At 37.7% G+C, this 13,430-nt stretch overlaps 1 protein-coding gene across 3 annotated transcripts in view; it reads left to right on the top strand.

The window, feature by feature from the left end:
* Positions 1-13,430, top strand: part of METTL25 (methyltransferase like 25) — a 63,298-nt gene that overhangs the window by 13,884 nt on the left and 35,984 nt on the right. For all 3 annotated transcript variants that reach the window (XM_019473566.1, XM_009284916.2, XM_009284917.2), the window contains 2 exons: positions 4,150-4,782; positions 8,147-8,291. In XM_019473566.1, coding sequence (XP_019329111.1) covers positions 4,150-4,782; positions 8,147-8,291 — 778 coding nt within the window. The remainder of the gene's footprint in view (positions 1-4,149; positions 4,783-8,146; positions 8,292-13,430) is intronic.

Here is a 13,430-nt window from a genome sequence, read left to right as displayed (position 1 = left end):
TTTCCCTAAGTAAATATGTCTGAGTATAGTTTAAGATCAACGTGTCAGATTTGGGTAAGGGGGAAGAGACAGCTGCAGGTGGGCACGCCGAGTCTGTATTACTATGGTCTCTGATATATCTTGTCCCCCATATTGTGCCTGGTCTTTGTAATGGGAGAGCGCTAGTTGGCCTGCCTGCACCAGGGGGGTTGCTAAAAATTAATGGTGTGGCCAGTCGTGTGCCGAGGGTAGAGTACATGGCCGTGCTCTGTTCAGTTTAGTGGTGGAGATGTAACTGCACCGTAGACCGAAGGGCAGGCGCCAAAACTTGGATTCAGCTCTGAGTTGCTGAAGCTGAACTTTGATTAGGAAGTTATTTGGCTCAGACTGAGTTTAATTTAGGTATAAGATGCAGTACCCTTGATAGGTTTGGGTCAGGCTTGTGGCATCCTTGGAAACAGAGATCAAAGCTCTGAATCCTGACCATCTGTTTTGTGAGGAACAACTGATGAAGGCAAAGTTTTAGGCAGTCTTCTCCTTACAACTGGGATTACCAAGTAAATAGCTGCAATTAAGGTCAAATATTACTGAATGAGGCGCAATCAATTTGTGAGCATCTATGCTTACAGCGATGGAAGGCGATCTCTCCAGCAGCTCTTTCAAGAGCTGGCCGTGGTGACAAGTGTGGGTGCCCTCAACAGCCATAAAGTGGATGCACTCTGTAAAGAATAGAAATACAGTAGCAGCAGATTTGTGAAAGTAATTTCTTCTATCATTAGCATGTTTTTTGCCTTGCTTACCTTTTGCTTCAGGCAAGTATTAGTTGTTCAAGTGTTGAAGACATTCACGTACTGAAAAAGCTGTAGGAGAGTGTAGTTTGCTTATAATGCAATACTGAATGTTCTCTGCATTTGCTGGAAGGTGGTGTTTCATATAGCATTTTCATTTAGATTTTAAATAGTTCCTGTGAGATTCAGGAATGAAAGGAAAGGAAAACCCATATTCAAAGAGTAGAGCCACCTTAATGACCTAACCTAAGCCCCAATGTAGCTGGTTACTAATAAAATCTCAAACCAATCATTATTAAGTATCTGTCAATATGCTGCAATTTCATGCAGTGATTATGCACTTCTATCAGATGGCTTGGAGTGTCTTTAGACAAAGGATTATTTTCTGTTTATTTTTTGAAAGAATTGTAACATTTAATGAAAAATATTATTGCAGTATATCACTGAATATGAAATGCTGACTGCTCTATATTAACTTTTTTCCATTTTAGTCATACACTGTAGCAAAATTTATTTGTGCAAAGTTACAAATCCCAAATATATGAAAAGAGCTTTCCAGTTACATTTTAAAAAAAAAAGAAAAGCCTCCTTCTCATTATTAAAAAAGCGACTCCTTTTGTTTTGGTTACCTTTCAACTTAAAAAAGTATAGGAATTGTAAAGTTTTAGGAGAGTTTTTTCCGTATTGATTTTTTTCTATCCTTCTCGCAAAACAAAATATATGCAGCATTTAATTAAACAATCTAGAGCTATGAAAACACCACACATGTTTTACAACAACACATGTCCTCAGGGTGTTTCTTTCAGATATTACAGATTGCTGGCGGCTTGAAAAATGCCCTCCATTTCACCTCCATACCTATGATGTATAATGGGTGGTAGAGGATATTGCTCTCTTGTGGTATTTTATAATGTAGTATAATAAATAGTAAAATGAGAATAAAAGCAGAAATTTTATTACTACTGTAATCACTTCTAGGTTAATGATTTGAATTAAAACATCAAAGCAAACTAACTAAAGCGTTTTTTTCAGTTGTTTACTGCCCCTTTTAAGCATTGTTCCTATTATACAAGTGGACCTTTATTTTATAAAGAAGTTCTTGATTAAACTCTGAAAAGAAGCCAGTGATGATGATTCTTTGTTTAAATGCACATTTGTTTTCTTTAATGTATTTGTGAAAGTTTTCCTTGGAAATTGCAGCATGTGCAGCAACAGTTGCAATGTGTAATGTAAGTATGATATAATTCTGCATTCAGCATCCATTAAATTTGTGATTTGGTGCTGGGAAATGTTGGAATGCTTCTGGAAACGAAGTTCTTGATTGCGCCGTGCCAGAAACTGTGTTTAAACATAGTACCCAACTCACTATGGACAAGACCTTTGGAGTTCATTATATCATGGAAATTTCATTTTAAAAGTTCATGCTTGGCAGATACGCTATGGATTGCTGATTACCTTTCCTTATGTAATCAAGGGAAGGTAAAGCAGGGATTAATTTAATGCCGTCTATTTTTTTAGCACAAGATCATTGCCTGCTTATTTTTAGTCAAATTTTCCTTTCGTTTTAAAACTATTCTCCCAGTGCTAATTTAACAATATATTACCGTTTTCTTTTTACTTGGAAACAACTAAAAAAACCTTACCCAAACAGCAGTTTGTCTTTACAGCCACTAGAGGTCACATGTAGGAGTTAGGAATAATTCACTAGCTGACTCTTGTGTCCAAATGCTGCCTTTCACAGAAATAATTAAAAACCTTGTAGAAGTGGAGGTGTGCATATTCTGCATAATAGTAATATGTTACATAAAGTAGTGGGTAAAATTATTCCTTGAACACTTTTATTTCCTTCACCTTTAAATAATTTAGGAGAATATTGGTGATAAATGTGACAAATAAATGACATTTTCAAAAAGTATGCTTAGATTATATAAATTCTATTTCACTAAATCCATTCCTGCACTGATTTCATTCAAGAAATTTGAGGATTGTAGCATACCTAGATGGCAAATATGCAGCAATATCACATGACGAGTGCGGGTGAGAAAGCCATGTGCAGCCTGGGTAAACGATTTTTACCTAATAGTGTGTATTCTTCGCTGTTTTACGTAGTCTTTACTGACATTGGTTGAAATTTTTCTTCCTAATTCCATGGCTGTATAAATCTTTAACTTTCTTAGAATAAGGAATAAATCTTTCTTTTTCGTTTCCGTAAGAGTATTGCTGTACTGAGTATTCTTACCTGGTAAAAAACTATGCAGTTGAGTTTAAGATGGATCCATGTAGTGTATGCTGCTATTTGGACTTACAAATATCAGTGTAAGCTTTCTTATGAACGTGTGACAGACCAAGAACAAGACATAGATATTCTTGAATTAAACACTTTCAGGAACATCTACAAAGTCATTATATCTAGTCAGTATAATTTTTGGTGGATACCTGAACAGAAGCGAACATTATAATTTTCTTTCCTTAGAGAAATGTCACTGCCTATTCTTGTAAAATATTTTGTTATATATTTATTACAAATTAAAACACACATGATATAAAGCTGTGATTATGTAGTTAAAGGTCTCAGGTTACCCTTCTTTCTGCTATTACTCTTGTACAGTGTTTTCCTTCCTGCGTTATATCAGTCACTGAACTAGCACATGCTATCAACTATGAGACGAACTAAACTGTCAGCTAGTTATCCCTTCTATTCACTCCTTCCTCGAGAACAGGCAGTGGGAAGCACATGTGACATATGAGCCCCTTTGTTTTATTACAAAAGCATCCTCAAGTTAATCAAAGCTGTATGGATCATTTTCACAGAATGGGAAAGCGGTATAAATAAGCATTCTAACATAAAAGGGGGTATCAATATCACCTGTCTTTAGGTCACATCTGAAGTGATTAAGTTAGGCACTGAATCTGAAGTTGCTTATTTCTGTACACCTAGTGGTAGTAGACTCCTCAGTATGGGAGCTGGGTGCCTAAAGCTAAATACTGTGAACGCTTTCTTTGCTAACTCTATATCCTGACCCAGTTTAGCAAGGGCAGGTGGTGGTGGTGACGGTTTATGGTTATTTTCTTTAGCAGAGGGAAGTTCTGTGTCAAAATATATACTGGAAGTCTTTCCCAGAAGAGTCAGGACATGTGCATTGCATAAGCATTGCAGTGTCTGTTTTCTGGAGCAAATCAGTTAAGACTTAATTCTGTGTTTTAAAGTCAAAAAGTGGACCAACAAAGCAAAAGAACTAAGTGTATTCGGAGGGATGATACTGATAAGGTAGCTATTAAATCCATGCTTAAATTTTTAGGGAATTATTTTGCATTTGATTGAAGCGTGTCTTGTTGCTCATTAATACAGCGAATTCTATTTTCTTTTTTCCCCATTACCTAGGTGATTGATATAGGTTCTGGAAAAGGCTACCTGAGTTCATTTTTGTCCATGCAATATAACTTAAAAGTTTATGGAATTGACTCCTCAAACACCAACACTAATGGTGCTCATGAAAGGAACAGAAAATTGAAGAAACACTGGAGAGCATATCAGAGTCGAGGAAGAGCAAACCTCAAAAGCCAGAGGTTGGAAAAGGCAAATGGCAGGCCAGTGGAAAGTGAAATTAAATGTAAAGCAATCAGTGAAAAGCCCTTAAATAACGACAGCAGTCTTCAAAGTCAGGACCAAGTGACTATCCAAGATTTAGTTCCTTCTTGTGGTTTCACAGAAGTAGCTACATCTGAAACCAGCAAACAAACTGAAGTTGATTTGGTGACTCGGACACAATCTGATGAGAGCAAACTTTCTGAAGAGATTCTTGCTATTCTAAATGTTCTGCCTGCTGATGCTGTAGAAGTTTCTTCTTCATCTCAGTGTAGCTGTGGGGAACTCTGTGAAGAGGAAAGGGCGCAAAGAAAAATGGCATCTCTCAAGGCTAAAGCAAGCAAGTCGAGTGAATCAAACCTGTATTTTCCATTGACCTCTTGCATCACTGCAGAAACAGAACTCAGTGACATCATAACAGATCTGGAGGTTATTTTACTAATATTTGAAGTAGATTGTCCATTGTCTTTATATTGCAATTTTCATATGTACATAATGTTTGCTGAGTGTACATAGAGTGCTATCAGTGGTGTAAATGAATATTCTGGCCCAATAATGTTTTTCAGCCAGTTAGCAGAAGTATGTCTAGCAGATACACATTGTTTTTCTATTTTAATATATCTGTTGGGATTATTTTGAATATGTAAACCATCCTTTAGAATTTACGGGGTAGATAATAAACAGCTGTCAAACTTAACAGCAGACATATTAGCACATTCGGGTATTTTACAATTGTGGTTATAGATAACATTTAATTATTATGAAGAGAGTTATATTTACCAGGTAGATGGATATATTAAGCACTGGAATTTCAATTTTCCTGAAATTTCTTATTTTTTAAGTTTTATATTTTTGTAATTTCAATTAAACTTTGAAGGCATAGGAGAATTTATTTTGTCTAGTACTCAGCATAAAAAGTTTGTAAAGAGCCCTATTTGCAAATAATTTTTTTATATTTTGACTTTTCAGCGTTACTTTAAGTTCATTTAGTAATTTACTAGCTGGCAGGGATTGTGTCTACACAAACAATCATAGAATCATAGAATAGTTTGGGTTGGAAGGGACCTCTAAAGGTCACCTAGTCCAACCCCCCTGCCGTGGGCAGGGACATCTTCAACTAGATCAGGTTGCTCAGAGCCCCGTCCAACCTGACCTTGAATGTTTCCAGGGATGGGGCATCCACCACCTCTCTGAGCAACCTGTGCCAGTGTTTAACCACCCTCAGCGTAAAAAATTTCTTCCTTCTATCTAGTCTAAATCTACCCCCCTTTAGTTTAAAGCCATTCCCCCTTGTCCTGTTGCAACAGGCCCTGCTAAAAAGTCTGCCCCCATCTTTTTTATAAGCTCCCTTTAAGTACTGATAGGCTGCAATAAGGTCTCCCCGAAGCCTTCTCTTCTCCAGGCTGAACAACCCCAACTCTCTCAGCCTTTCTTCACAGGAGAGGTGTTCCATCCTCCTGATCAAACAAGGCCAAGCCCAAGCTCAGCTGCCCAAAGACAGTGACACGTCTAGAAGCTGTGTGGCTGTTTAGTTCCTATGCCTGAGCTAACGTACATTGATTGGGTAGATAAATTCAGTCTTTTATGGAAAGATAAAAACTTGTCCGTGTTCAGTAGTAACCAAACTATTATATTCAGGGGTGTAATTCATCTCTGATTCAAGACCATAGGTTTGTGCTGATGGCCCTATAACTTGAGCTAATAAATCCTACTGAGTATCTGAAAACGTGTGGAGCAAGCTCATGTCTGTCTGCAAAAGACACCCTGAGCAGCAGGGTTTGTTGATGAAGCATATGCCTTTACATTTGCACAGTTGGATTTTGTATTCTCTTAGCATGTAATTTGTGTGATGTAAAAGGTAGAAGAAATCCTATATCACTGCCTTTCTTTAAAAAAAAAAAAAAAAATTACTGTCAGAAAAGGTAAAAGCTTCATTGTGTTAAAAAATAGTAATAATCGAACAGCACATTATGTGTGATGAATGTGTGTAATTAAAAAACTAAAATGTGCAATCATTTACATGTTTTAAAAGTATTTTGAGAATTTTTAGAAATAAAATATTTTTTAGAAATAGTTTTACAAATATTTACAATTTTTTATTGTAACCATAAATTGATTTTTTTTCCCTCAAATTTTTCTAAGCTGGGGACAAATGGGGAATGGGTAAAATTAGTAGTTACTGATTTATACCGTAAGTTCTGAAAGTAATCTGCTGATGAAATACAGGTATAGGAATGCATGTTTGTATATAGCCCAGGACTAATATTGAGATATCAAATTTTGCTACACTTAAGCCAACAATCCAGAAAGTACTTTCAGTTATACCCAGGCAACCTCACTGAAGTCAATGGCGGTCTAAAAGTGTACCTGATGCAGACAGACTGCCCTCGTGTTGTTCAGAAGTTTTGAGCATTGTAATGTGTTTCCTCTAGCTTGCATGTGGTAGCCATCTTCCACTAGCTTTCTCCTGAAAGAATCTCTCTAACTTTTCCTGTCCTGGGGTTTAAACCCTGCCCTTGCAAGTGCACATCTTCTCTTAGCTTCCGAACTTTAGTCTTGTTCCACTATTACTGTAATTGCATGTGGAAAAAAGCTTTGTGGAATGGTGAGCTGAAGCTGACTGATAGGAAAAAAGTCTTTAAAAACTAAGCTGGACTGAAACTGAACTTTTGCCACCTAAAAACTTTGGATCCTAAGACAAGGAGAGGGCAAGGACAGAGAAGCAGCACAAAGTGGAAGGTGAGAAGGGGGACAGGAAAGGGGAGGTTTTACTGTTTTGCACATACATATACTATATAATACAGATGGGTGAGAAAATTGGGTGTAAAGCAGCAAAAATAGATGTGCATATAAAGTCAGAATGATTATAGAAATTCAATATAGAAATTCAATCCCAGTTGAATGTCTCTGGGCTAATTTCTTGTTGATAACCTTGTTAATAAATAAGGCTGAAATTCAAAGCAATACCATGTTTACCATGTAGCTTCCAACTAACAATGCCAGAAAGGAAGTATCTTGTTATGAATGGTGAGAAGAGGGATAATTTGGATGGAGAAATAGAGGGAAAAGGGGAATTGAGGAAAAAGGAAAACAAGAAATAGAATGGACAGAAGAACAGCATCTGAAGCTGAAGTTCTTTCTTTGTGCTATGGAAGAAAATGCCCATTTGTTGTTGAGTGGTAGTAGGCACACTGCAAAACTGCGGCAGTACTACAGTTTTGGAAATAACAAAGCCTGCTCTTCACATTACATCTATATTTAGGAAGTGGTTTTGATTTCAGCAACTTAAAGTAGCAGAAATGCCATAGATAGGTCCAGCCAGATTTACAGTAGTAAATCTGAAGTAAGAAAAGGAAGTAGCAGTGGTAGTAATAACAATAACAGGAAAGCTAGGAAAGACAAGAGAAAATGGCCTGTGTCCAGTCACCACGCAGATGTTCCCTTCCATGCAGGTAAATCAGCTGTTATTCATAGTCTTGAACTTCTGCTTCCTCATGGCCGGCGAAGGTAGAGTGCAGGGATGCATAGTTCCTTACCTGAACAAAGCGATGAGCAGTCTGTCGCTCCACAGAGGCAATGCACGATGTTTTCTTAGCACTGAAGAGCTTTTATTATGCATTGAAAAATTCTACAACAGAACAGCAGGAGTCCTCATGGAGTTGTGTATTTAAACCTTACAGCTCGGTAACCATTTGCAGCATGTTTGGGTTTTGGAGTTTGTTGTTGTTATTCGTGCTCTTTCAGTTGAAGAGGGAGATGCCTTATTGTTGCTTTTTTTTCCTTTTCTTCTTAGGACTGTATGATGGTGGGTCTACATACATGTGGCGATCTTGCTGCAAATACACTACGAATTTTTACTGCCAAGCCTGAAATCAAAGCAGTTTGCAGTGTAGGCTGCTGCTACCATCTGTTGTCAGAACAGTTTGAAAACCAAGAAGGTAATTCTTCTGAGCTTAACTTGTGGCTGCCAGTTTGCGTGTTGAGAGTATTATACCTTTTAATTAATAACCTCCTTGTGTTTGTTCCTTTCCAGTGGCATATTTAGGATTGGGTTTAATTACATTATGTGGGTCATTCACTCCCGGATGCCCTGTAGCTTTTCTGTTACGCCAATATTCCTAATATTCTTACTGAAATTAGGGACATTAATGCGGAATGTTTTTATGTGGTTATGAATACAGCTGGTTTTATTCCATTACTTCACTTGTAAAATGTGGAGGCTTTTTTAGTCCAATAAATTTGGACTAAATATTGGACTAATATTTCATCCTTTTGAAATATTTTGTAGCAGATTTTGCCCTTGGCTGTCTGCATGCAGCTTTCATTTATGTTGAGTTGTACATACACAACTATGAGCAGAATTAAGTCCTTGTAATGTAAGTTATTACTCCAAAGAACACTCATCCGAGTGCTGTGCTCTGGGGCATTGCCAGTTTAGAACATTATGGAACAGTCAGTACATATATAACAGTTTTTCTTGGGGAGACAACCTGAAAATTATTTGGGGATTCACACTATAGGCAAATTTTCCTTCAAATGTGTTTCTTTTTCATTTTTGATAGAAAGTTGGTATCTTTACTTGAAAGATAAATTCTGCATATTGAAAAACATTAAGTAGCTGGCTTTCCTGAGACAAGTGGTATGTAGTTGAGCTGTCTAAATGACTGTCTGCCGAAGTTGTAGAACCTGATCATCATATCAACCAAATTTGAGGGAGGAGCGGGTTGGCAAAGTTTATTTCAGCTCTTTCAGGGAACTTCACAGACAGAAAGGCAGGTGGAACCCAGCTGCTGCTCTTTAACAGTTGGCTGCTCAGGCAGCTAAGGCACAGCTCCAGACTGACCACGACACATGCTAGCTCTTGCTTGCTTTAATGATCTTTTCACCTTGTTTTTGTCTTGCTTTGCAACAATTTTAAGAGTTTTTGCAGTGTATTAGTTTCAGTTACTTCACAATACTTCAGATCACCCCAAAAATGAAGAAAAAGAAAACAGAATTGAAATTTCTAAGTTATAGAAATGCGATTAGTAAAATACATACAATTCCTTTTACATCAGAGTTTTAAAAAATGATAAACTTTTCAGGCACTTGTCATTAAGTTTGTGTGTCTGAAACATTTGGTTGTTTCTTATTATTGCAAAGAGGACACAACTTCCTGTTCTAGCTGTAGGATTACTTCTTCCAGATTGGTGCATAAGGCTGTACTAAATTATTGTTACTCAGACACCACCAAAGGAACACGTGTGATAACCTATTCAAAGTTCAAACAAACAGATGTACGTGCACGGTGGTAAGAGATACTGCAGTTTCATAGCAGTATGGAAATGAAGCCAAATTACATGTTGGAATTTCTAGCTGTTTGATTTTTCTCAGCTTGAAGGATAAAAATTATTCTCAAAGAAGAACCTTTAGGCAGAATAGAAGGAAATTACGGTATTTTTTTTGGGGGGGAAGAACACATTAGTAGTTCCAGTGATGCTCAAAAAAAAAAGATTTTTTTACTCTTACTATGAGGGTACATATAAAAAATTTGATTTTTTTCTTTAATATTACTATGAGGGTACATATTCTAAAATCTATAATGCTGTTGTATTCCCCTGGAAAAGTCATCTACTATACAACTTGTTCGTAAATGCACAGTGGAGGGGTAAGAGCGCAAGGACCGACAATATCTAAGAGCTAAAATTTCTTCAAAGGGAAAATGGGAAAGAATTAGGACTATAGCTTGTGTCTACACTTCCTATGCATGGATTTCAAACTGACAAAGCATTCTAGAGGATGCTAGAGGACTCTGTAACTAATCAGATGGTATGGATCCAACAATTCACTTGTACAAGAAGTAAACAAATTCCTTTTGCAGCTGCCTGAGGCAAGTGAATTTTGGTACTGCTTCCAAAATGGACCAAATCATAGAATCGTGATGAAGTAATTTAACTTGGAAGCAGCTTCCGGAGGTCATCTGGTCCAGATCACAGCGCAAGGCAGGGCCAGCTTAGATCAGGTTGTTCAGGGCTTTGTCCAGTCATGTTTTGAATATCTCCAAGGGCAGTGATTCAGCAGCCCGTTCCAATGTTTGCCCTCACCATGAAGTTTTTTTCCTCGTATCTATTCAGAATTTGCAGCTCTCGTGCATTTTCTATTGTCTTTTCGTTGTGCACCTCCAAGAAGAGTCCGGCTTAATCTTTTCTGTTCCCTTTCCTTTAGGTAGTCAAAGACAGCAGTTAGATCCCTCCTTGACCTTCTCTGCAGCCCCGTAGTCCTCTTGCCACCACTGAACTGATTCCAGTAAGTCAACGTGGTGGGCTGGAGAGCCCAAAGAAGCACTCTAGATACTGTCACTCTCACAAGTGCTAAAAAGGGGGAATAATCACATTCCTTAACCTGCAGGCTTCACTGTTAAGCTCCAGACTCCTATCAATTTTCTACCCACCTTAGAGTCCATCTGTCTGAGTCCTATCATTCCAATTTGTCTATAAAGATACTAAGGAAGCCTTGCTGAAAGCCTCGCTAAAGTCAAGGTAAACTATGACTATGCTCTCCCCTAGTTCACGGAGCCAGTCACTGCATCACAGAAGGCAATAAAGTTTGTCAGTCCCTGGTAAATTCCTGCCAGCTATTCTCAATCTCCTTCTTGTTCTTCATGGGCCTGGGCATGGTTTCCAGGAAAATTTGCTCCATAAACTTACTGAGAACTGAGGTTAGACTGAAGACGGGTGTGATGTTTGCCTTTTTCCTGTCATCAGGAACTTCCCTTGATGGACGTGACTTTTCAAAGATGATAGAGTGTGGCCTTCATGTGACACCAGCCAGGTGCCTCAGCTTCCTGAAATGCATCCCACCTGGTCACATGCACTTGTGTATTTCCAGTTTGCTTGTGTGGTCCCTGAGCCAATATAATCTCTACTGTAGGTAGTCCTTCACTTGCCCAGGCTCTGACACTAAGCTCAGGGAAGGTACTGGCTAATCTAGGCATCAACCAGAGATTGTAGAGACCTGTAGAAGCCTTATGTGGAAAAACTAGTTTGAGTATTAGGATGCAGACTTAGAGCTAGATCTCTGTGGGGATGGACAGAAGATCTTCCTAAGAAGCAGAGAGAATTGGGCAGAATTTGCTGCAACACAGGAAATCACTTATTTGTTTGAAATCAGTCCAGTAAGCAAGGGCTTGCCTGCGAGGACACAGTGGGAAGTTCTGTTATAAAGCATTTTATACTAATTTTATCTTGACTTAGTAGCTTTGAGGCCTTTTCTGTTTTAATAATCTCATTGCTCTATTTTATATTTATATTAATTTTTTGCCCAGTTTAAAAGCTTTTTTATCTTCTTGAGGACAACATAGAGGCAAGTCCACCTCAAATCTCCTTCCCCCAAAGTAGCACATTTTCCATCTTTGCTGCTGCTTTTTCTTTAATGTAAATACAGATGGTTGTTCCCATAAGCCTGGTTGAAGCAGATGTGCCAGCCCACAAAAAAGCTGCTGTGGACTGGCGGTTGCCATAACTTGAGAGATGGCTAGGCTGTATGTCGTTTGGCAGTTGAAGTTTTATTTAATACCAAGATCAGTCTTGTTTGAGGCAAGTGAAAAAATTGCTTTTTCACTTCATATTAACTGGAATCAACTGATGTTCATGGGAAGAAATTTTACCTGTTTTGATACCTAAAGTAGTGTTTATAAGTCTGAGGTGGTGAGTTGACAAAATATGAACAAAATGTTATTATGCTATTTTTGGCGGGCTATTGAATCACCTTGGTTATTGCAAGTTTGGGTTTTTTTGTCTCTGAGGAGCTAACTACAAGGAATAATGCCTTACATTTCTCATATATTCTAAAAATAGTAAAGTTATTGCAAGATTGCCTGATTCAGTTTGCTATTGGACCCGCTGTGAATACTTCGGGAGCATTTCTGATGAAAGTAGGTGCCAGTAGTCACAGTGTTGAATATTGCAATCAGTATACAGTGTCCTTCTATGTGTCTGTAAATAAGCTAAATTCATCTGGAAATTTTTGTAATGGGACCACATTTCCAATTATGCTGGGAATAATTTTGAACTCTTAAGATCATGAAAGCCTTTGTTTTGATTTATTAGTAACTGCAACAACCAAGAGGTGCTGTGTAATGTCAGATTTCAATTCAATTAAAAAAAGTTGAAGCCAGTGACTTTTAACACCTGTCTTTAAATTTCACTGCTGTTATAAGCAGTACCAAATACTAAATTTCAGTTAGTAAGGAATATTATGACAGCTCCTGGAAAATTCTAAGTAGTTTTACTTTGGCTTTCTCTAAGGAGAATTGGCTGTTTATACAGAGATTCTTCTATGGATAAAATGCACTTAGCCATTAGTATAATTGATTCCTTTGGGGTTTTTCTTCACTGTTACTGCATCGGATAGTCAATTACATCAGAGTAGTAAGGATTTTACTATTTATTAGAGAGCTTTTACATAAACCTATTTACATAGTGAGCCTCTATGGCAGTTTTTCTGGAAAAAATCAGTTTGGTAATGATTTTTAGGTTAAAACAAACTCTATGCCTCTGTTCAGGAGCTATTCTTAGGATTTTTGGGGGCTGTTTTACCTTACATTCAGCTAATACATTTCTGGGGCAATGTACTAGCTGGACTATGATTATCCTTTAACAGACAGTAACTGCAAATTTAAGATACTTTCAAAAGACTTGACTTCCCTTAAAAGGAATTGATGTGTTTCTGTATTCTAATTCTCTTCCTTCCATCCTCTGTACCACCAAACACATCAGTACCAGTCTAGAAACCATTCAATGTGATATCCTCTGTTTTGAGGAAAAAAACACGTGAACATTACTATTGCTAAGGAGCTACTTATGTATAAGTATTTCATAATTTGAAATAAGGCATAGGTGCAGTTGTATAGGTAGTTTCAATGATAGCTGTCTGATAGAAACCCTTTTTGAGGTTAGCTTGAGTACTGCAAATCGTGAATTCCAGCTTTTGTAAGGATTTCCAATGTCAGGTCACTGCTCTGGGAAGAAGAAGATAGATGCTGGGCGGAGGAGTTCTAGAGCCATCCTGGAAGCTGTGAGGAGTAGCTTGTGGATAAG

Source organism: Aptenodytes forsteri, unplaced genomic scaffold, assembly GCF_000699145.1.
Source record: "Aptenodytes forsteri isolate BGI_AS27 unplaced genomic scaffold, ASM69914v1 Scaffold71, whole genome shotgun sequence".
Taxonomy (NCBI): Eukaryota; Metazoa; Chordata; class Aves; order Sphenisciformes; family Spheniscidae; genus Aptenodytes; species Aptenodytes forsteri.
Note: the sequence above shows the minus strand (reverse complement) of the source record. Positions and strands in the feature narration are given on the sequence as shown.